The sequence below is a fragment of the Apiospora kogelbergensis genome (assembly GCF_038363985.1).
Source record: "Apiospora kogelbergensis strain CBS 113332 chromosome Unknown utg000001l_segment0_segment0, whole genome shotgun sequence".
Lineage (NCBI taxonomy): Eukaryota > Fungi > Ascomycota > Sordariomycetes > Amphisphaeriales > Apiosporaceae > Apiospora > Apiospora kogelbergensis.
Window position 1 is genome coordinate 8628105 of NW_027117418.1, and position 23037 is coordinate 8651141.

Sequence of the window (23037 nt, forward strand, 5' to 3'; positions counted from 1 at the left end):
GGTTTGCCCGTGACTAAAAGGGGAAGAACGTGGCCACACCACCGGCGGCCCCACAAAGCAAAGAATACGTACTGCAAAACCAGGCTACCTTGATGTATCATACTGAGAAGAATAAGGATATCCAGGGAGCCCAGCAAGGTCTAAGTCCGATGTGGTGTAGTGGCCAACATCACATGCTCTCGTTGGGGGTTGTGTAGTCCGGGGTTCGATTCCCTGCATCGGAGTTGTCTTTTTTTCGGTATGTATCAGTACCTTTACTTTTCTTTTCTAGATATATATTGGTGAATCTTCACTTCTATATCGCTCCAAGGCTGTTTAGGGGCGACGGAGGGGGAGGTTTGACATACTATCAACGATGAGCATTTCAAAGGAATGGGGGAGAGGTGTGGTCGTCTGGAACGGTTCCAAGACGGCATGATCCATCCCACATGTATGAGCAAGTTGGTGCTCGACATTGTGCCGCAAGGGTGGTCGTGGATACATTCTCGGAAACACTTATTATATGTAATAGTATAGACAAGCCCCAATATCCGGTCTTGAGCTTGTAGACGACCCACCATCCAGGTACGCATCCAATCTCGCCGAAGCGCGTCTGGGGTATATGCGATTCATCCCCTACTTCCATACAGAAGCAAATGCTTCCACGCCCATCCATTCTCTGTTCTTCTCGATCGTAAAGATATCAAACTCCAGCACAATCTTGTAGAGCAGCACGGCCACTGAAGACATCATCGAGTGAGCCGTTGCTTACCTAAGGATGCCAACCTGGGGCCCAAGTATCCGAGTCGAGCGGGTCGTTTACCGCCCGGTGCGTTAGATCCCACAGTTCCAAGACCGCGCGGTCTCGCGCCCAGTCTTGGATCGCGTCGAAGTTCCTGCACACATGTACGCTGCCCGCCACCTTCGGCACGTAAGCATTCCTCGTCGTGGACCACTGCGCCGAATGTCAGTCTCCGATGTACCTAAGGTCAACAATGGGGTGCGGGGGAGGGAGGATGGGAGGGGCCGTAGGGCGTTGGGCAGGATGTGGTTTGGCAGGAAATGAAGAATTGTTGTTTTGCGGTTCAGGCGGCCTTGATCTGGGGGTATAGCGTCTAGTGCCCTGGGAACGAAAGATAGGGGGTGCGCGAGCAACCCATAAGTGTTTAATTTATCCTGTCACCGATGAAAGAAACACTAACTGTTATCAAGTATGCAAGGTCAGCGTAAACTCTCTTGTAGAGGGGGACAGGAGCAGAAGCTGACCCTGAAATGGAATGGTGGCCAGGTCGGCGTGGCACAGCGTCGACTGGCGCAAAGCGTCTACACAGTGCATCATATGTTCGACATCCTTCTCGGTGCGGTTCTCGATCTTGAACTGGGTGTAATAATCTGGAAAGAGTTGCTTCCGAATCATGTTCTATATGTTGTATGAGCGCCACTGCGTCTGCCACATGACGACGAGCAGAGAGCTGTGCAGATGGAGAAGGGGATCGACGCTAGGGGGAACGAAGCTGTTGGCTTCTGGGCAGATACTACTCACGAGGCAGTGCAAGTCGTGGAACACGCTGAAGCTGACGACGTATCGGTTCTCGGGGTCATGGGGCAGCATCTGTGTCTTCTCGGGAAGCTGGCTAGCCTCTTCTCGGGAGATGGCTACGATGCCCACTGATAAGGGGTTGCTCAGTTAGCTATTCCAGCGTAGCTTGGAGGGGCGTTGAAGGGGAATACCCCTTACTTAAAAATAGGTCGTTCCAATCCGCATCCAGTGACGGCGATGGTGGGGCCTCGTACTTGGTGAGGTTGTCTCCCAGACCCTGTGAGAACTCTCGGTGCTCGTATCGGACCAGATGCATTGGCGGGCCTAGATGCAATATTAGAAAGACGTCCTTCCCCGGGATCTTGTATGTTATCTCACTTACTATATGGTAGCTCGATGGAATCCGGTGCCTGTTGTGTTCGGAGTTGGTAGCCAAGGTAGGCAGCCGTGCCAATGGATACGACAGCGACTATCCACGGCAGAACCACAACCCAGGAGGAGCGATGGCAGCCTCGTCCGAGCCTTGGTGGAGTGGTATAGGATCGCAGAACCTGTTCCTCGGAGATCAAGGCCTGCGTGTCTGAATTCACAGACGAAGCGCGTTCTTCTCCCCCTGGGAGTAGGTCGTCTTCTGATTTCTGTACTCTGTAGGGTATCATCATCACTTCTGAGCGGTGCGTTCGCCTCTTGGGAAGTTGGTATGAAGAAAATCCGATCAAAGGCAGATTCTTTTCTTCCTTGCGGTTCAATGTGAAGGCGTCAACTCAACAGAAACGAAACATTACTATGAAATATAACTCTCCAATGAGCGCATACAACCAAGTGGCCATTATACCCCGTGGCCTGCAAGGTCTTTCGACTAGACGAACTCAAATCAGCTGAAATAACCGCATAGCAGCTTCCATTTACTGCCAGATATACTTCCGATCATGTGTCCTACATTCCAATGCCATGTCCCATTTTATACACGTGCCGTGGGTAGGGGAGGGGATGCGTTGTTAGTCATCGGGTGGCAAGAGGGATGAAGGGGACGTCGGAGGATAGGAAGAAATAAAGTTTCCTGTGCGCGACCTTGATGGGAGAAAGCCCAAGGCCATCCGTCATCAGATAGTTGGGTGACGACGATGCTCTCCTCTTTTTGCTCTTTGGTTCGCTGTCAAGGCACAAGTCCAACAGAAATGGTGCTCAGATTCCCGCCCCGAAATGGTTCTCAAATTCCCGCCCCGGCACCTGACCAGGCAAGTACAGTGCCTGTTCGGTCGACTACAAAAGGCTCGAGGAATGCCTCCCAAGTCAGTCTCGAAACCTGTCCTTCCACACAACAAGATCCATCCGCCCCTTAACACACCATCATCCATACCACTCATCACCCCTACGTTCTCCCACAAGTCGTACTACAAACCCGCCCACAATGGCCGCCCGATCCTTCCTCTACTTCGCCGCGCTGCTGGCCGCCACCGCCGTCGCCGCCCCCTGGACGCCCCCTCTGCCGAGGCGACCCCCACCCCCTCGACGATGACCGCTCCCCTGACGACCGACGCTGCCAGCGCGGCAGGCGGCGCCGGAACGCAAGACTACGACCCGGCTGTGAGTGCTGTGACAACAACCCCTTCTCTGTGTACCTTGGCTAATGATCTCTTCTCTATCGTCGATATAGATTGGCGACATGATGTTCCTCTACAACCGCGAGGAGGCCCCCTCTGCTGGCAACAAGGTGACTAACTGACTACACTTTGCTCTGCTCTTAGTCGGCACAGAATCGAAAACAGATTGCTAATTGCTGCCCTCGCCATCCTCGCTTTAGGGGCCCGTTGCCTAAGCCAGCGAAGCTGCTCCCGACGTCATGTCCACCTTTTTGGGTCAGATGTGGCGGGCCGAGATTCTCTTCCTGCTGTAGCAAGGCACACATTGTTCATAATGGCCCGCTGTCCTTGCTACCTGCCTTTTCTGATTTCATATCCCCTACTAAAGTTTGGGGGATATCCCACACTCGTTTGAAAAAGTCTCGAACACTTCGCGGGACGCGTGTTTGGAAGGCATCACATACTTGAGAGACTAGTCGGCTATGGCTATCTTTAAAATGATGGATTCCGGCTCGTTCCCTTGGTTCAGTACTTTATCCTAATTAGTAGCTTCAAAGTAAATATAAAGCCACATAGGAATTGCAACATAATCATCTTCTATTCCCACAAAGAAGCTGCCATGAGGTTATTCAGCCTGTTTGAGTTCGGTCGATTGAGAGATTTGTTATAAAAGAGTTTTCAGGCCATTGGGTATAATAACCGCTTGGTTACGTGCGCATATTTAAAGAGTCACATTTATAAGGTTTCGTTTCTGCTGGGATCATATCTTTATTGAACCGAAGAGCAAAAAAGAATCCCCACAAAGAAGCAGACACTCCAACACCTAATCCATTTTCCGTCAAAGTCGAACCGTTCCTCTCCTTCTTACACCGCGTCAATTAAAACTCTCAACTAAAAGTGGTCATGCAGCGGGTACGGAGCCGTCATGGCCAGGTGCCCCGCGAAGAAGAGGTCGTCCATATCGTCGTCGAAATCCTCAAAGTCCAGATCGTAGAAGTCGATGTCCTCGTCGTAATCCAAGAAATCATCTGCGGGGGGAAGAAGAAAGCCGGTCAGCACACTGGTCGTATCATCCATCACACAAGCGGGGGTAGCGGCAACGCCAGGATGATTATCTCACCGTCGTCGTCTTCTTCGTCCAGGAAGGCGGCGTGTTCCTCGCCCTCCTCGGCCAGCGGCAGGACGAAGTGGAGCTCGGCGTTGTCGGCAAAGGCGCGGATCGCCTTCATGGTGTCGGGCCCCTGGTGCTTGGCCACGTTCTGTTTGTTGCTGGTGAAGGAGACCGTGGCGACGATTTGGCCCGTGTTCTGCTGCTCGGCGCCCTTGATGAAGATGTTCTCGAGCCGGACGCCTGACCGGCCGAGCTTCTGCAGGAAGCTTGCCCACTTGTTGGGGGGCGGGTTCTGACGGTTGTAGATCTCATCCGCATCATCCACCAGGAGGACCTTCTGCAGAGTCAGACTCTTCAGGGTGCGTTTGAACTTGGCGACAATGGCGAGTAGCTCATCGTCGGTGACAGTCAATGTGCCTAGGTCTAGGTGGCGCAGGCGTGGAAAGGCGACGGGCGGAGGCGGCGCCATGTCGGGGCTGCAGGTGATGGTCGGTGGCGAGGCAGGAGGCGTCGCAGCGAGCCACTCGAGGAAATGGTCGTGATGGTCGTCCGACACGGGGGAGTCGAGGCACAGACTGCGGATATTGGATGTGTGTGCCAAGAAACGTCTCAAGTGATACGTGTATATCTCCTCTGACGGATCATTCTCGGGGAGAATGCAGCGACGGGTGGTGTCCACTGCAATGTTGCCGTACAGGTCAAGCTTGAGCACGTCGAGTCCAGACAGGACCCGGGTCAGGTCCTTTTCCAAGAACTTGGGGATGTTGAAGGCGAAATCAATCAGGCCATCCTGGCTGAAGCTGAATTGCAAATACTTGGGAGCAATTTTGGACCGCGCCGCGGCAAACAGAAGCTTGTTTGCGCATTTGGAACTGAAATGAGCATGTTCGATTCCGCTCTTATGGCGAGAAGGTATGCACGTCTCACGAAAGAGTGAAGTGGCGCCGTAGCTCGGGGACAGGACCGGATTGCCTGGAAAGCGCACCGAATAATAGGAATCGCATACACCAATGACGTCGGGAGTCAGGTTGGCCAGTGCGGCAGTTAGCAGCTCCATGTCGTGGCCGCTGTTCAGGAGAGCCTCCTGGCTCGAGCTTTCGGCGACAAACTTACTGCGCCTAACTGCGCCAGCCGAGCCACGATGCAGGTTGGGATGGGCATGGAGGTGAGTGATGTGTTTGAGACCATCGGAAGAGTAGAGATCAGTGCCGATGAAGAGCGTCTTGACAAAGGGGCCCATTCTCGATTCGGAGATGTCCAGCAGGGCCTGCAGACTGAACTCGGTCAGCATGTGCTGCCTCGTCGTGAAGTTCTTGCGGGCAAAGGTGATGTGCAGGGCATTCTCTATCTGCTTGCACGAGAGCCGAAGGGATCCACAGTCGGGCGTGTCCAGATAGGTAGAGATGTGGAGCAGCAGCTCAAGCGGCAGCGTGAGCAGACACGGAGCCATAGTGGCGGGGTCCGGCGACTGGGTGCCGTCAGCAGGGAGTTGGTGCGGCGAAGGGAGGTTTCGTGGCGGGTGGACGGCGGTAGATGTAGTGGATGAGTTCTGCGAAGGGTCCAGGCTCATGATTTTGGAAAACAGCGATGAAGTTCCAGTTCCAGGGTTGTTTGGGAAAAAGACAGGACGTCCAAATAGACTTTTGTCAAAGATGGGGAACTGGAAGACGTGGGCAGACTGGCGACTGGCGCGGGCTGGATCGGCGAGGGACTGACTGTCGACTAAAAGCTGAGACGGCTAGTCGGGTGTCGGGGGTGCTTGGGGGCTCGTCTTTTGGTTCGTACTCCCTGAAGGCAGGTTTGACAAACGATGGCACAGCACGACGACACGCAGCACGGTCGGGTCGGTGAAAGTGTAACCAAACAAGGGCGCGGGATGAGACTGGCTTACTGGCCCTCCGACCTGCAGGCTGTTGTTGAACAAACGCGCAATAGTCCGATAGGCTGGAGCAGGACAGCATCCAAGGCAGGGGCAGGCGGTAGGGTAGGAGTCGGAGTCAGCAGTGGTTAGAAGGGTGCACAAATGCACAAATCGTGCCTTTCCCGAGGTGGTCTGTGCATCAAGTGCCTCTGTCTGTTTTCTTCTTCTTATGCCAAACTGGAACTCGATGCACCACGGATAGAAAAGCAAATACCGGAGGCTGGGAGCAAATGCCGGTTGGGGCCAGATCGGACGATGGTGTTTCGATTGATTTGTCTTGCTGCCCCCGGCAAACGACCTGTCGCTATTCTGGAACAACTCTGTTTGTGTCGATGGCGTCAGGATCCAAACAGCGTCTGTCTGCTTATGGCTTAGTTCTACATACTTGTAGCTGACATCCCCTAGAGCCGTGGTGTGTGTGGGCTGGTGGGGTGGCAGCGGGAGCAACCAGCAACGGCCAGTGGCCAAGGGCCCCGGAGGCGATAGGCAATCGGCACTGCATTCTGTCCCACGATTTGATGGGATGCATGTGTGCCGAAGGATCAACTGTTCTGGTTGTCTGGCCCTCAGACCTCAGACCGGTGCATCTGCCCTTCTCGCTTGATATCTTGACCGGTAGCCAATGTACACACCACCACATCCCACCGGTGAGGACTGAGCGACACTGTCAGAAATGCTGACCGGTGGTAGATTTAATCACTTCCATACAAGGTGAGTGAGCGCAATGCATGCAGGGCCACTCGCTTGCATCCAGGAACACATCACCCACGCAGCCAGCAACCTTGTCTATTAGGCAGACCGGTACTCCAATTGCACAATCGAATGACTTTCGGTTTGTCGACCATGTACTCCTTCCTCGTCTCGAACAAGAGTGAAAAAACAGCCTTCTCCCCGAAACTTTGAAAGTCAACCAGGTCGAAGTTTCGGGAGAACATGGTCGACGTGCAGTGCAAAGTGATAGCCGTTAACTGCACGCGACAAGCCACCGGTGTGCAAGTGAGGACACGCCACCACTGCCATCTCCAGCAGATTGACGTGACCAATCACCAGAGCATTAGAAGCCTTCACCAGGCATCCAGAAATTGATTGCATTGGCAACCATATACTTTTAGCCGTAGACTTTCAGCTGCATAAGTTGTTACAATTTAACAAAATGGGAAGGCGGTTTGAGAGACTCAGCTCAGCCCTAAGCCCAACTGGGATTTTCCGCTGAGACACGCCAAACACGCATGGCGTGGCGTCAGCGGTCAATCTACTAAACCTCACGACGAAAAACGCAACCTCCTGGCTCCAATGCAACCAAGGTTCCCCAAGAAGAAGAGTACCGCGGAGAAGAATGTGGCCGATGGGGATTTCTACGCCTCTCCCCCAGCGACTGGCCCATTCTTCCTCGAAGCTGCAGTGGACGACCAGGTATTACTTTCCATTCTGTACTCACACCGACTCCCCGCATCTGCGCCGATGCGCGACACGGCTGATTCAAGCGGCATTAGGGCAAGAGCGAAAAGCGACATGGTCAATTGGACTGGTCAGAGATTGATGTCTGGCTAAACCTCGAAGTATGTTGTTAATTTGAAAACTCGCTGGGGTCAATCGCGCATCATCTAATCACCTGCAGGCACCTCACGAGTTTCCAGCGGTAAGCGAAGAGAAGGATCGCCAGCTGTTCACTCTCAGGGTTCTGTAGGCGCTTGTCATTGATACTTCATCGGTATCTTCCTTCCGGGACGTCCCGTTACTGACTTGGACAAGGAGCGTGTGCGCTGGGCCGAAAGGTTCCAGGCTCAATCTGACCGGAGAAGACTGGGCCAAGATCAAGTCCAAATTCGAGTTGCACGAATCGACGCGGGAGGCGTTTTGCGATGACAATGGCGCTTTCGCCTTCTATGCCTACCGAGAGGTTGCCGCTCCTCGTCCGGTCAAAGCCATTAGTGAGGCACCCCCAAGCCCATAGCCGGCCAGTGATCGATGACAGCTGCATACTGACCTCATCCTAGAAATCGTTCTCAAGGTCCCCAATAAGCTTAATATTGGATACGACGCTGTATCGCTAGTATGCGACTTCTCTGCCAGGTCCATCATCGCTTTGGTGCACGGCTTGCAGCCCGCCCATTGGGCCACGCTGACAGCGCTTCTGATGGGCTCGCTGCATCTATGCTGCCACCCTTTGCTGCTGCCCATTCTCCTATTCAAGACACACCGGGAACGAATCGAGCAGTATAGGCACGACATCGATCGCTCCATAGTCGACCTCGAGCGAGAGACGGGGTTCGGTGTGGCCGGACTCCTGCGAGACGTGCGCTTTCAGAGCCCGGATCTCGATCTCGAGTCGGCCCTAGTGCGACTGCAATCCCAACAGACGGAGCTGGCCAATCTCGCCGTGGTGTTACGGTTCAGCGAGAAGTGCGCCGACTTTCTCCTGAACAGCATCACGCGGCTCGGACAAGCCACCCTGGTATGTGAACAAGAGGCAATCTCGGAGCTCGAGGATGAGATGCTTCACTTGCTCGAACTGCCGCGCAACCAGGTCCAGACGTCGATGAGCCAAGCACAGGCGCTCAAAGACAGAGTGCAAAGCCAGGCCAATTTGGTATGCGACGCCCGCGACCTCATCATGATCTTCCGTTTCCTGCTGCGTCGCGGTATCCGAAAAGCTGACTGTGATGCCTACAGATCTTCAGCTTGATCTCATCCAACGAGAACAAGATTAGCCGGTTCATCGCCGAGGAGAACTCCAAGGTCGCGCTCTCGAGCAAACGAGACAGCATGGCCATGAAGACAGTGGCTGTCCTCACCATGATATTCCTACCCGGAACCTTCGTAGCGGTCAGTCTTCCCTCCTGCCTTGAACCACAGCGTCCGTCTTGCTGACAAAAAGTCGAGCTCAGACGTTTCTAAGTATGCCGTTATTCGATTGGAACGCCGATACGGGAGATCGCCCGTCATCTTCGCCTTTCCAGTGGATCTATTGGGTCACCACCATGCCCCTGACGATCGCGCTGATGGTAGGCTGGCGCATCTGGTCGAAGATGGAGGACAGGAAATGGGATGCGGAGCTAGAAGAAGCAAAGCGGGAAAACCAAAGGGTCCTAGGCGGCCCAGAGGATGGGAGAGATGACTCGTCGTCGCTTTATTCGCCAACCTCCCCCAGGTATTCACCGACCTCACCAAGGGCTTCGCGGACATGGCCAACGCTTCTGTCGAGATTTTCACGTCACTCATCTCACTCGTCGGTTAGCTAGGCCCAGGACGCTCATTCTCGCTGCGTGCGGATGAGGCGAATACCGAGGAAAAGGGCAGCACACCTTCGTGGGATTCTGCGAGTGACTACGAGGTTGCATTCAATTAACGCACCGGAGCAGTGTCACGGAACTCGGCCGACCTGCATGTGGTACAAGCCGGTGATCACAAGCGCAATTGCTTGGTGACCCCAAACAGTGGACCCGCCCGCGCCTGATTGGTCTACGGCTCCGGGTCATGCCCCCTTTGTCTAGCTATACCAGCCAACCTACCTTCCTTTCAGGGTCCAAGTGAGATTGCGCTTAAGTAACAGCGACTCAGCCCAGATGGAAAATAAGCTTAAACCGACCAACAGATGCACCCTTCTTAGACTGGCCATGAATAAGAACCTTGCCAGTTAGATTCGATGACCCGCATCTGCTGCTCCCATCTAGGGATAGCTTGTACCTGGTGGCCTCGACGAGTGTCGCATACTCTCTCGCAAGTTCCTGCCCACACCTTAGGCCGCTCCAGGCGAAGACACTGCGGTCATGGCCTCATAAGTCCCTCCATAACAGAGAGCACTTAGCCGGCCCCTTGCATCTACCAACCCGACAGGGAGACCACCTGTGCTGAATCGATGACCATACCAAGCAAACGTTACAACCCGCAAAATGACACGAGACGGTGACAGAGAGTCGGGTCGGTTATAACCTGAGCAGAAAGAATAGGGTATAAGACAGGGAGTCCCCATCCTGCTGCAGAGGCATGAACGCAACCTCGCAACCACAATCTCAACGTCATAGCCCTTTTAAAGTTATCGCTATAGCACCCAAACCGACCCTGGGATCCACCCGAGTAATACCTTAAAATGCGACACTCCAACGTGCTCTTCCCGCTCGCCTCGTCGCTGCTGGCGGGCCCGGCCCTGGCCTGGGCGCCCCCGGGGTACGCAGGCTTCAACACCGTGTGGTCCGACAGCTTCGGCGGGGCTAGCGGCAGCTCGCCCAACGGAAACAACTGGAACATCGTCACGGGGAACCTGGGCGTGAACAATGAGCTACAAACATGGTAAGCGAACTCTAGATCCTCACTCACACACATATATAGGAGCAAGAGAAAGACTAACCACCTCGTGTAGTATGTTAAAACACCATTTATCCATTCTACATGAGATACATCATGGAACAATGAAAGTGAGATGATCCGGTACTGAACTAACCTGCGTTGCCAAACACACAGACACCTCCAGCTCCCGCAACCTGCAGCTCTCGGGCGGCGACACGCTGCAGCTGGTCCCGTGGCGCGACGGCGGCGCCGCCAACGGCTGGACCTCGGGCCGGGTGGAGAGCAAGTACGTGTTGGCGCCGCGGGCGGGGGGCGTGACGCGGGTGGAGGCGCAGCTGCGGTTCGGCGACAACAGCCCCGGCGCGAAGCAGGGGCTGTGGCCGGCGTTCTGGATGCTGGGGCAGGCGCTGCGGCAGGGCACGGGCTGGCCGGCGGCGGGCGAGCTCGATATCATGGAGACGGTCAACGGGCAGCTGCTGGGCCACGGCACCATCCACTGCGACGTCTACCCCGGCGGCGTCTGCAACGAGCCCACGGGCATCGGCGCCCAGGTCGGCATCCCCGACCAGGGCTGGCACGTCTGGCGTATCGAGTTCGACCTGCGCAACGGCGACTGGGCCGCCCAGACGCTGCAGTGGTCCATGGACGGCAACGTGTTCCAGACCGTCTCGGGGGCGCGCATCGGCAACCAGGCCGTTTGGAACGCGCTGGCGCACTCGCCTATGTACATCTTGTTGAACATGGCGGTGGGCGGCGACTGTAAGTGAAACCATCTCTTTCTCCCCATTACGCTCTTTGCGACAGAGAGAGAGATAGAAAGGATTACTGACTGAGATAATACAGGGCCTGGCTACCCCAACGCGGGAACGCAGGACGGGTACGGAAGCATGATGGAGGTGGCTTACGTGGCTCATTACCAGACTTGAGCAGCCTCTTTCACTTTTTCTACTGTTAGCGTCTCTGGGTGGCTTTGTTTTGGTATTCCTCGTTTATACCCCTTGGTTCTGAGTTTCTGCGCTGGACAGATGTCATTGGTGTGCCACATAGGCTATTGGATTGGTCGTATTATATAGGAGATAGGAATACTTTCAGCTTTGAACCATCTTTTCTTGTTTTTTAAGGACTCGATGACTGATTGACACCGAAGTGTCGCTAGGAGGGCTGGTCCCTAGGTTGGTTTCATTATCTATTACCTCTAAGGTTAATCACTAGGTGAACACTCGGTACAACGATTATCAGTCGTACTGACCATGGCTCAGCCTGAATTGCTATGCATCTCCATCTATAGCTACAGGACAAATTAAATTACATAGAGAAGTCGAGATGGGTGGCGATGTTATCCCACCGGCCATAGAACAAGTCTCCAGGCGGTCCATGTAGCCGTGCATAATATAACGGACAAGAAGCCTGTCGGCAACCTGGCGGGGGATCAGCCCAGTGCCGCCTTGGCTGGAATACCGGACGAAGTGGTTAAGCACAGCGCATCTCTTCATGAGCTGAATAATTCAGGAATGTCGTTTTTCGATTGAAAACTTCTGCCAGACGCGATAAGATCAAATGGTAATGATAGGAACGACGATGATTTCTCATTGTCACTGCTTCTTGATGAGAATGCACTAATTAGTAGCGTCTGACTGATTCTAGTGCGGGTGTTCCAGAACCCCCCAGTGATTTACACCTGCTCCAGGTGGGGGTGACTGAACTTGAACAGCGTAACCAACCTTTTATATGTGCGAGTTCGCATTTGTGTAAGTATCCTTAGCTCGTCATCTGTCGACGCGATTGCGAATCAAGTAGCCAATGGGGGGACTCGAATTGGCAGCAGCCGTTTGCGAGCCTTCGCAATCAATCATGTCGCTTGCGTGCTCCTTGGCAGCGCTCACTTCGGAAGGTCGATTGGACCTAAGAGAACCCCAAGACTGGTTTCGGACACTGCCAATGGCTCTGGACAATCGGGTTATCGTGATCGCGTATCGATGCGAACAAAGCACGCGATTGGCATGGCCATGCCGTCGTTACACACTTATCAGCGAGGGATCGCCGCCCATACACCAGACAGGTAAACAGGACCAAATCTTCATTGCCCGAGTCTCCAATTGCTAGCCGGGTCGCGAGCCAATCTTCAACTACTTCGTGCCTCTTAGAGGACGGCATACCCTCTTAGCCAGCCTGATCACGACTTCATTCGCTTAATTTGATTGACTACTTTACTGCACACTGTCCGGAATGCCGTTTTGGTCGAAACGGACGGCGCCCAAGCCCGACAGCGAAACCACCGAGATAGACGTCAACGCGTCCCACTCAGATGTATCGGTCGTTCAGGATGGAGACCTCACTTACACCAAAGTCCAAGGCGGCAACGGCTCGGCTGCGACCTACCAGGAAGCCGTCGGCGCGCCCGTGGAACACAGGTCGCCATTGGGCTACCACGTGGGCTGGCTGACTGTCATCTTCCTCAACGTGAACCAGATGATTGGAACGGGAATATTCTCCACGCGTAAGCTACGATATCCCCGGGCCGACCCCCGATGAGAGATCAAGCGATGGGGTCTTGTTTGATACCCGCAATACAGATGACAAAACTAACCTCGTCTAGCCGGCACCATCCTGAACAACACCGGCTCTATCGGCTTAGCCCTGATCTACTGGGTAATCGGTGCCGTCATGGCTTTCGCCGGCTTGGCCGTCTACCTGGAGCTCGCCAGCTACTTCCCCAACCGCAGCGGCGGCGAGGTCGTCTACCTGGAGCAGGCCTACACGCGGCCCCGCCACTTCTTCCCCGTCGCCTTCGCCGTGCAGTCCGTGGTGCTGTCCTTCGCCAGCAGCAACGCCATCGTCCTGTCCAACTACGTCTGGCGCATCGCGGGCCGCGCGGCGCCCTCCCAGTGGGAGACCAAAGGCGTCGCCGTCGCCGCCTACACCCTGGCCGTCGTCTGCGTCGTCGCGCACAACAAGTACTCGCTCTGGGCCGTCAACGCCTTCGGCGCCCTCAAGGTCGCCACCCTGGTCTTCATCAGCATCACGGGCCTCGTCGTCCTCGGCGGCCACGTCCCCCCTCGCGCGTCCCGGACCCGCGCGCCAACTTCCGCAACGGCTTCCGGGGCACCACCGACAATGGCAACGATTTGGCCAACGCGCTGGTCAACATCATCTTCGCTTACACTGGCTACTCTAACGCGTTCAACGTCGTGGCCGAGATCAAGAACCCCATTAAGACCCTCAAGCGCAACAGCACCATTTCGGTCGTCATTGTCGCCGTCTTATACTTCATGTGTAACATTGCCTACTTCGCTGCCGGTCAGTTTTAGATGCTCCCAAGGCCGAGATGGTAGACTGTCCTCGGGCCTTGACCACCCTACTTGTTCAGAAGGCTAACCTACTTGTGCCACCTCCAGTCCCGAAGCAGGAATTCCGCAAGTCCAAGGAAATTGCGGCTGGCGTATTCTTCACGGCCGTCTTTGGTAAAGGCCACGCAGAGACCGCCCTCAACGTCCTTGTCCTTCTCAGTGCCTTCGGCAACCTCCTTGCCGTGCTGATCGGGTCATCGCGCACTATTCGCGAGATTGGACGGTAAGAACCCCGACCCCTTCCTTCTTAGGACGAACGAAATTGGCTGACGAGAGATATGCCGCGCGCAGACAAGGCGTCCTCCCCTTCCCCCAGGTTCTGGGTCACCACCAAGCCGTTCGGGACCCCTATCGGCCCCTACCTGCTCAAGTGGCTGGTGACCTTCATCATGATCGTCGCGCCGCCCGCCGGCGACGCATTCCAGTTCGTCGTCAGCCTCAAGTCGTACCCGGACAGCATGTTCTTTCTCGCCATGGCCGTCGGGCTGTACATCATCCGCCGCAACCAGCGGCGCATCGACAAGCGCCGCCGCCCGGAGTTCCAGGCCTGGGATGTGGCCGTCGTCTTCTTCCTGCTCATCCAGGTCTACGTGCTGGTAATGCCCTGGTTCCCGCCCAAAGGCGGCATCTATGCCGGCAACGTCAGCTTCTTCTATGCTACTTACTGCTTGGTGGGGATCGCAGTGTAAGCCCCGTTTTTCCGTTAATCTGCCCTTGGCAGTAGCCGTGTACTGACACCCATTCCCTGTCTAGAATCATCGCATGCTTCATCTACTACAAGGCTTGGATATCCTGGATCCCTAGGTGGAAGGGGTATACCATCCGTCCGGAGATCGTGGAGTTGGACAACAGCGGTGCCATGACACATCACCTGGTCCGGGTTCCCAACGCGGAGCTGGCCGATTGGGACGAAGCGCACGACGAGGCGGGAAACCTCCGTCGGAGGGAATGTGAGGAGCGGGGTTAAGGTCTTGGATAAGGGTAGCAATGAGGAAGTGACTCAGGAGGCGTGAGAGAAATGATGTGATATGAATATCAAGGCATCTTTATACGAACTCGGCGTTAGTGCTCTTTTTCTCCCGACATCCCCCACCAGTCCTTGGCGTCACCTACCTCGGAAGATTAATGGATATCCCTGCTCGCCTTATGCACCACTGGCGAATCGCTGATTGACTCTCCACTCCCTCCACTCATCGATCGGGGGATCTATGCACCATCATGCAACACCACTTGTTCATACAGCAGCAGCACCGTGTACGCTTTGATCAACTTAAAATCTCACCTAGCGCCCGGAACCCTTTACCAGCTTACAAATACACCCAAGGTGCTGTCGCATGGGGTGACAGGGGTAAACTTTGATGACTGAGATGAAGAGTAGCCCCGGCGCTACTCTTCTAGGGGTATATATATTGCGTAGCACGCGCACTTTCTTCTGTGGCTTCCCTTAGGCAGCGCCTGATACTACATCATTCTGCTACCGCTACTGCTTCTACGCTGCGGTGCCACAGATACAATGGCGACCATCCCAGTCGAGAAAGCTCCCAAGCCGGGCCTCAATATCTATGGATGCGGCGCCGTAAATCCGTACAAGTGCGCTATCTTTGCCGAAGAACTTGGGTAGGAAGGAAATCATATCCATTTGTTTTGCATTTAGGAGATCCAAACTGCGCAGAGTTGGCAACACAGCTAACATATATTTCTTTTCCGTCTTATCACAGCATCTCTTATAACTATATCACCATGGACATGTCCAAGGATGAGACGCATGCCGACTGGTTCGTCGCACACATCAACCCGAACGGCAAGGCACCCGCCATCGTCCACGTCAAGGAGGACGGGACGTCAGTCACGGTCTGGGAGAGCGTCGCTTGCCTGCTCTACATGGCCGACGTCTTCGACAAGGAGAACCGGCTCTCGTACCCCAATGGGACGCCCGAGTACTATACGCAGCTGTCATGGGTGAGTTGATGCGTTTCATGCGCATACGGCCTATTTCCTACCAACTCTTTTCTTATAGGGAAAAATACTGATCCGGCCATTACATACAGCTCACTTGGCAAGCCGCGGGTTACGGCCCCATGTTGGGTCAAGCAGCCCACTTCAACCGGTACTGTCCCCAGGATGTTGCGTACGGGAAATGGCGCTACACGGCCGAGTGCCGACGGCTCCACGATGTGTTGGAGAAACGGCTAGTAAGTCTTCCCTCCTCATCTTCCTCATCGCGGCTGGGAATATCCGCATGAAACCGCCTGTATCAGCCAAGCCAACCAATCTCACACAAACAAACGCCAGGCGACGTCCGAGTTCGTAGCCGGGGACCGCTTGACCGTCGCCGACATCGCCATCTTCATCTACACGCACTCGGCCCGGTGGTGCGGCGCCGACCTCGCCGAGTTCCCCCGCGTGCGGGCCTGGCGCGACGCCCTGGCGCGGCGGCCCGCCTTCCAGCAGGCGTTGCAGGTGCCCGTGCCGTACGGGTTCAGCGACGCGGCCGTCGTGGACCCGGCCAACCAGGACTTCCTGAAGACGATGCGGAAGTGGGGGACGCAGGGGATCAAGGGGTCCACCGAGTCTTGGAGGGCGGAGGTGGTGCCGCTGCCTTCGGACCATGCCAACTACGAAGAGGAATGAACAGGCTGGGAAAGAGTAGCGGCGGATGTGCTGTTGGTTTAATATTTATATTGATCATGATAGAGAGAGGCTGTCAAATAATATGTAGTTCATTGCTTCCTTGACTACGCATTCCGAGCCGTGTTTAAATTTCTTCGCTTTCCCCTTGTGCACCTTTCATATGATAAGAATGGGGTTCTTTAGATTCACTGGCTCTCATCGTCCCTTGGTCGCCGACAAATTTCCGTCCAATAGCTTCATTCTATCAGATGCTAGACTGTGTCTCTTTATGTAGGCGTTGTAAAGTAGGCGGCCAATGTGATTAAACCCCAATCGGCGAGGAGCAAAGTCCCCTGGAGCCTAAGAAGATAATGTTAACAGGGTGCAGTAATAGTCGGCTGGTGTTTAATAGCGGCACTGACTTACCAAGTAACTCTTTCAAGACCACCCAAAAGGAAGTTCAAAAGGATCATGGTGGTGAAGAGGCTGACTATTTCGAATCCGCCAAAGACCAGCGTCATGCCATCGACACCCATGCCCCAACCGACTAGCACGGTCAAGGGGGTTACAAGTAGAGCTGTCTGTAAACATTTTCCTATCGTGAAGGTCATGACGTTATCCATCTTATCGTTAACCGCCTGTGTGATGGATGCTGTATCGCAGTTTGGTAGTGGTAGTAGCACTAGGCCGATGAAGGTTTGCGAGAGGTGGGCATCAGTGACCAGGGAGTTCAGGTTGTTAACCGTATTGTCGACGCACACCGCCAGAAGCCCCGAGAAGACTACGAAAGTCGCTATAGCCACCAGTAAATGGAGTTATGGGCCTTCCTCGCTCTCATCATCAACGCTGATGTTATCTTGTTGCCCTTGTCGCGCATTCGGGTTTGCCGGGACAGCAGTGATGACTGCTATATTTGCCACTGCGTCATGAAGTCCTGTCGGTGCTAGACTCTCCAACTGCTCTTGCCGAGTCGCCACCTTTTCCGAAGGGTCGCGAAATACTTCGTGATGTGTCCAAAACTGGAATGCCAGGTAACTGATATAGACTGCAATAAGAATGAACGACGCGCCACGCGATTGTTTGAGAAGACTTTCAGCAGTTGATTGTGACAATAGACTGGCTGCTGTGGGTATCAATAAACTTGTCGCTGCCAAAGAGAGCAAGTTCGCGGACATATGGCCAGCGACCTGATTGAAGCTTTGGTGAGTCCTATTGAAGCATCCACAAACGATGCTTACCCCAAGCATAAGTAGGATATTTGCGAGAATGCTACCCACGAGTAAGTTTTGCAGCACAAGCATTTGGCCATTCTTAAGAAGCACAATGGACGAGATAAGCTGTACGAAATTGCTAGAGGCCTTAGGTGTCAGAAAAAGACTTGCCCGTAACTTGGGATGAGGGAAGCGAACTTATTGCTGATATAAATCAACCCGCTAAGCAAATCGCCAACCCTTAGACAGATCTCATCTAAAGCATACTCCGCCATAAAGCCAAGGGGTATGATAGCGACAAAATTGACAGCAAAAGTGGCGATGCCTGACGGGAGAGTCGAGCTCAACACTATGCCAACAATGGCTAGTGGTAGAAGTATATTGATCCAGGCCACAAGAAAGACACGACGCAACTGATTGGCTACCGTGAACTAAGGCAGCTTGCTCCAGGGGATTCGAAGCTAAAGGAAATGTTATGGAGAAAAGTGCAGACTCTTAGAGACAATTCTCTTGCAACCCGCCAGCAAGCTTTTGGTCAGTTGAAAACAGACCTGGAGTTTCTAGAGCTGGTAGAAGGGTCACATACGAGTCAGGGGTTGAATCGCGATGAAAAGGAGTGGGACAACGGACTCGACATTGAGATATTCGAGCTAATGACATTATGTCCCTGGCTTCGAATCAAGATGACTTCAGAGAGAAACCAGTGATGCATTGACTAAGCTGGTCCCGGCTCATTCGACTGGTGGGATTGCCCGAACGAACACATCAGGCGTCTTCACAGGCAATTGAATGCCAGGCGCCTTGTTGGATGGATATAAGGGCTTCCCGGGAAGGCCAACTGGATTCGGATCTAAAGGTAGAAAGGAGAAAGACTAGAGATAGTTAGAGATAGAGACGCAACTAGATAGAAATTGGTTTAATATGATGCAGATCTAATGAATTTCCCCGATAACATGACACGTGCGCAGCCAAAGGCTGGGAATAAGAATATAACGCACGACTTCCTACAATCTCCAGCTCCAGCTTACCAGGGACGCCAAGTCTTCTGTGAACACAGTGAGCGTCCAATTCTTTTGTCCAAAAAACCCATAGCAGCCCATACACACCTGTTGGGTTTACCTACCCAGCCATCCACACTCTATGCGATTGCTGAACTATTCGGAAACGGGCGACACCGGCCTATTGATTACTTTTGCTGACGGTTCCAGCCTAGCTAGAAATCTAAGCGCCGGTACCGAGTACCACGTGCTTATCTTGCATGGGTGTACAGGACGGGAGGGTAGGGCTGTGTGTGCCGCTCGTTGTTGGATGCCAACCCCGGTCCCGTCTAACCTGCTGACTTCAGCCCCTCGCCCCCAACGACTACATCGCGAATGTCAGCTTTCAGGTGGTATCGAATCTAGCTCCTTGGCTGCCCAATCACAATGATGCAACAACGTAACACCCTCCTAGGCACCGGACTTCTCTGTGTCTACCTAAAAGCACCATTAGTTGGTAGCTGCCTTGTGTTGAATGTGAGTTGCGATTGAATACATACTGGGTTTCGATACTGCATGTTTTTTGGTGAATCACTGTGAGGAGGGTAAGGTGAAATTGGGATTAGATTGCCATAGAAATCGCATCAGGGCTGGAATGGCCAGTGCCAAGGTGAGCGTCTTTTCGTCATGATGATTGGTGTATTGAATTCAGCCTGACCCTATATGTACTCCTATAAGTCAGCGTCACAAGTCAGGAAGGTGAATACACGATCGACACGGGAAGGAGGCCAATTATAAAGTCGCCGTGCCGTTTTTCTCGACCTCCCACCCTCCAATTCGCTCACACTCTGTTCCAAATCGCAGATCGCAGTACACAAAAAGGAAATGCATTTCCTCCTCCAATCCGCTGCCGCCGGCACCTCCGCCAACGGCCACACTACCATGGAGGAAGCCTATCCCCAGGGACGGGATAAACGGCTTTCAGATGTCTCGCATTGCAGAACACTTCAAGAGCTCTTGAGGGTGCGGGCAGGATCATCAGACCTGCACTCCCTGCTCCTTTACCCTCTTGGCAGTACCACGCACTCGGAACCCCGCAGAATCTCATACACGACGCTGTACGACCAAGCCAAACGAAAAGCCCCGACACTCGAGAGACTGCCAGGATTTGACAAGAGCAAACCCGTGCTTCTGCACCTGGAGGACCATTGCGATGCCATCGTGTGGTTCTGGACCGTCCTATTGGCTGACGGCGTGCCAGTCATGTCCTCCCCGATGAGTAACGTCGATGAACATCGCGCCAAGCATCTGCAGGCTCTGTCCAGTCTCCTGGAGGGTCCGATCTGCATCACGCGGGAAGCATCCATGCCCTTATTCAAAGGCAGCACCCACACATTCAAGCCCTATACAATCGAGTACCTGTCACAAGATGCAAAGGATGATCAAGCCCAAGCAAGTACAATTACGGCGGCAAGTGGACATGCCAACAGTAGCCTGACTGCAGCTGCAGGCAGCGGATCCTCCCGCAACGGCATATCGACTACCCTCGACCAGCCGGAAGGAGAAGCGGTTGCAGCACTCATGCTGACGTCAGGAAGCACCGGCAACGCTAAAGCGGTCCGACTGAGACACTCGCAGATGCTAGCCGCTGCCGCCGGCAAGATGTCGACGCGCCGTATGCCCGCCGAGGGCGCCTTCCTCAACTGGATCGGCATGGACCACGTCGCCGCCCTGATGGAGACGCACCTCACCGCCCTGTGGCTCAACCGCGATCAGGTTCATGTACATGCTGCCGACGTCATCGCATCCCCGTTGCTATTCCTGGAGCTGCTGAGCCGCCACCGCGTCTCGTGGACGTTTTCTCCCAACTTCTTCCTCGCCCAATTGGTAGCAGCATCCCGTCGCCTAGCGCCGGAAACTGAGACGGAATCGACTTCTACCCCCGTCGCGTCAACGTCGTCGTGGGACCTGTCCAACTTGAGATCCCTCGTGTCGGGCGGTGAGGCCAACGACATCGCGACGGTGGAGGCCGTCACAGCGCTCCTGGGTCGCTATGGTGCACCTCCGAACGTGATACAGCCTGGCTTTGGCATGACAGAGACGTGCGCAGGCTCGATATACAACCTGGACTGCCCGTCGTCCGACACGCGGGCGGGCCGCAGTGTAGCCTCATTGGGCCAGTGCATGCCTGGCTGCATAGAGATGCGCGTAGTTGATGAGACCACCGGCGCACGTCTGGATGCGGAACAACCCGGCTACCTTGAGGTCCGCGGCACCGTCGTGTTTGACGGATACTACCGTAATCCAGACGCCACAGCCGCGGCCTTTCCGTCGGGAGACGGGTGGTTTCGCACGGGAGATCGCGCCGTCATTGACAGCCATGGCGACATGTCGATGCTCGGACGCGCTCAGGACGTCATAAACGTCAACGGCATCAAGATCGTCACGGCCGACGTGCAGGTAGCCGTCGAGGCAGCCGTGCAAGGAGTCTCGGGTGTCAGCCGTGTCGTCTGTTTTGCCTCCCGCGCGCCGGAGGCCGTCACAGAACAGATCACAGTGGCGTACGTACCGCGCGACGAGAATATCCTTACGGGCACGGATATGAACGACATCGACCGTCGCATCGTCCAGGCTTGCATGATGGTCAGTCTGACGGGCTGGGTGCACATCTTCATGGTGCGCAGTGCTTCCTTGCCTTTGCTGCCGGTCAGCGCATTGGGTAAGATCTCGGGAACTAAGATGCGCGCGCTCTTCGAGTCGGGCGCCTTTGGAGACGACACTGCGTACCATCGTCAGATAGTGGAGAAGGCCCGTGGAGATCAAAAGGGGGGATGTATACAGACAAATGCATCCAAGGAAGAGCAACTGCTTCGGATCGACTTCTCTGAGACGAAAAATCTAAACCTGGGATGCATCGGGCTAGATACCCCTATCTTTGAGCTTGGGTTCTCCTCACTAGATTTGATCCGATTGAAGAGCCGTATCAGCAAACGCCTGGGCATTACGATACCCACAATCACGGTGATGAAGAATCCCACGGTGCGGGCGTTGGCCGCCGCGTTACATACTCTCCAGCATCCTGATTCAGACATCATCGCTTCTACATCCCCTTCTGATACTGCAAATCTCTCCACTAATTCTTCCGTCATGGATTACGACCCAATAGTAGTGCTCCGCGAGGGTGGTACGAAGACGCCGCTCTGGCTCGTTCACCCCGGTGTGGGCGAGGTTCTCGTCTTCGTGGGACTGGCACAACACATGCGGGACGACGACCGGCCTATCTACGCGCTACGGGCACCTGGCTTCGAGTCGAACCAGCGTAGCTTCGCCAACATCTCCGAGGCAGTGGAGACGTATGCCAGCGCCATCCAGACCAAACAGTCCAAGGGGCCGTATGCTCTTGCGGGCTACAGCTATGGCGCCATGCTCGCGTTTGAGACGGCCAAGCGGATTGAGAGCACGGGAGCCACCATTGGGTTCTTGGGTAGCTTTAACCTTCCACCGCAGTAAGTCCAGTCTATTTCAGCCCACCGCCAGCTTGTGGCTACTAACCATTTTCCAACAGCATCAAATACCGCATGCGCCAACTCACCTGGAACATGTGCCTCCTGCACCTCGGCCAGTTCCTCGACGTCATCAGCGACGAAACCGTCAACCACGCCGCCGAGCACGACACGACGTACCGCGAAGCGACCCGCGACGCGGCCCTGCAGCACCTGCTAGGGCTTGCCGACACCGAGCGCCTGCGCGAGCTGGGCCTGGACGCGCCGGCGCTGCGGCGGTGGGCCGACGTCGCGTACGGGCTGCAGAGCATGGCGGTGGACTACGAGCCGACAGGCTCGACGCCGGTGCTCGACGTCTTCCACGCGGAGCCGCTGCGCGTGGCCGCGGCGTCGCGCCACGAGTGGGTCACGGAGCAGCTGAGTCGCTGGGCCGACTTCTGCCGCTCGACGCCGCGGATGCACGAGGTCGGGGGCGGGCATTATACCATGTTGGGCGCGGAGCATGTGGTTTCGTTTGCGAAGACGTTGCGGGCGGCTTTGGAGGCGCGGGGTATCTAGTTACTATTGCAGCATGGGAAATACGTTTGTCGCAGGTAGAACCATGGCTCAATGACAATGATAGCGCGATTTGAGTATTCGAACCTGTCGTCCCAGTCTGGTAAACTACAGCCGATAATCCAGCAACTGTCGTGCTTCCAGGGCTATCTAATAGCTAGTTTTGCCTCAGCCTTTATACAAAATATTTCAATGGATGGGTCATGGTTCATATTTGGACGTCCAAGATACTCACTACGGCGTTGGCGTCGCATTCACAGCAGGCGGCAGAAGGTATCGAGCAGATGATTAGCAGTAAAGTACTACCCTAGAAATGAGGAAACAACAAAACGTTAGGCCTATAAACATAGGAAAAGTCTAGTCTAGCCTAGCAAGGTGTTTGTAAGCAGGGGCTTATCCATAGAAGCTTCTGC

General features: G+C 54.7%; 9 protein-coding genes across 9 annotated transcripts; 6 read left to right on the forward strand and 3 right to left on the reverse strand.

Moving 5' to 3' along the window:
• Positions 1 to 682: 682 nt before the first annotated feature.
• PG998_002804 (uncharacterized protein) lies at positions 683 to 2178 on the reverse strand (the record flags this gene model as incomplete). Its single annotated transcript, XM_066869622.1, has 6 exons — positions 683 to 719; positions 766 to 934; positions 1246 to 1399; positions 1523 to 1647; positions 1718 to 1843; positions 1902 to 2178. 6 exons carry the CDS (start codon positions 2176 to 2178, stop codon positions 683 to 685), a joined length of 888 nt encoding a protein of 295 aa, XP_066738037.1.
• A 622-nt stretch (positions 2179 to 2800) lies between these two features.
• PG998_002805 (uncharacterized protein) lies at positions 2801 to 3245 on the forward strand (the record flags this gene model as incomplete). The annotated part of the gene is made up of 2 exons (XM_066869623.1): positions 2801 to 3106; positions 3177 to 3245. 2 exons carry the CDS (start codon positions 2801 to 2803, stop codon positions 3243 to 3245), a joined length of 375 nt encoding a protein of 124 aa, XP_066738038.1.
• A 748-nt stretch (positions 3246 to 3993) lies between these two features.
• On the reverse strand, positions 3994 to 5783 carry PG998_002806 (uncharacterized protein; the record flags this gene model as incomplete). The annotated part of the gene is made up of 2 exons (XM_066869624.1): positions 3994 to 4130; positions 4223 to 5783. 2 exons carry the CDS (start codon positions 5781 to 5783, stop codon positions 3994 to 3996), a joined length of 1698 nt encoding a protein of 565 aa, XP_066738039.1.
• A 1644-nt stretch (positions 5784 to 7427) lies between these two features.
• On the forward strand, positions 7428 to 9376 carry PG998_002807 (uncharacterized protein; the record flags this gene model as incomplete). The annotated part of the gene is made up of 6 exons (XM_066869625.1): positions 7428 to 7547; positions 7753 to 7817; positions 7887 to 8065; positions 8132 to 8724; positions 8808 to 8960; positions 9023 to 9376. The coding sequence occupies 6 exons, from the start codon at positions 7428 to 7430 to the stop codon at positions 9374 to 9376; spliced, it is 1464 nt and encodes a 487-aa protein (XP_066738040.1).
• Positions 9377 to 10224: 848 nt separating this feature from the next.
• PG998_002808 (uncharacterized protein) lies at positions 10225 to 11347 on the forward strand (the record flags this gene model as incomplete). Its single annotated transcript, XM_066869626.1, has 4 exons — positions 10225 to 10424; positions 10464 to 10493; positions 10606 to 11180; positions 11265 to 11347. 4 exons carry the CDS (start codon positions 10225 to 10227, stop codon positions 11345 to 11347), a joined length of 888 nt encoding a protein of 295 aa, XP_066738041.1.
• A 1300-nt stretch (positions 11348 to 12647) lies between these two features.
• Positions 12648 to 14735, forward strand: PG998_002809 (high-affinity methionine permease; the record flags this gene model as incomplete). Its single annotated transcript, XM_066869627.1, has 6 exons — positions 12648 to 12918; positions 13018 to 13415; positions 13439 to 13718; positions 13817 to 13991; positions 14043 to 14453; positions 14522 to 14735. The coding sequence occupies 6 exons, from the start codon at positions 12648 to 12650 to the stop codon at positions 14733 to 14735; spliced, it is 1749 nt and encodes a 582-aa protein (XP_066738042.1).
• A 546-nt stretch (positions 14736 to 15281) lies between these two features.
• PG998_002810 (glutathione S-transferase GstA) lies at positions 15282 to 16399 on the forward strand (the record flags this gene model as incomplete). The annotated part of the gene is made up of 4 exons (XM_066869628.1): positions 15282 to 15385; positions 15487 to 15727; positions 15817 to 15960; positions 16061 to 16399. The coding sequence occupies 4 exons, from the start codon at positions 15282 to 15284 to the stop codon at positions 16397 to 16399; spliced, it is 828 nt and encodes a 275-aa protein (XP_066738043.1).
• A 266-nt stretch (positions 16400 to 16665) lies between these two features.
• Positions 16666 to 17001, reverse strand: PG998_002811 (uncharacterized protein; the record flags this gene model as incomplete). The annotated part of the gene is made up of 2 exons (XM_066869629.1): positions 16666 to 16738; positions 16805 to 17001. The coding sequence occupies 2 exons, from the start codon at positions 16999 to 17001 to the stop codon at positions 16666 to 16668; spliced, it is 270 nt and encodes an 89-aa protein (XP_066738044.1).
• A 2507-nt stretch (positions 17002 to 19508) lies between these two features.
• On the forward strand, positions 19509 to 22627 carry PG998_002812 (non-ribosomal peptide synthase-like protein; the record flags this gene model as incomplete). Its single annotated transcript, XM_066869630.1, has 2 exons — positions 19509 to 22072; positions 22132 to 22627. The coding sequence occupies 2 exons, from the start codon at positions 19509 to 19511 to the stop codon at positions 22625 to 22627; spliced, it is 3060 nt and encodes a 1019-aa protein (XP_066738045.1).
• Positions 22628 to 23037: the final 410 nt, after the last annotated feature.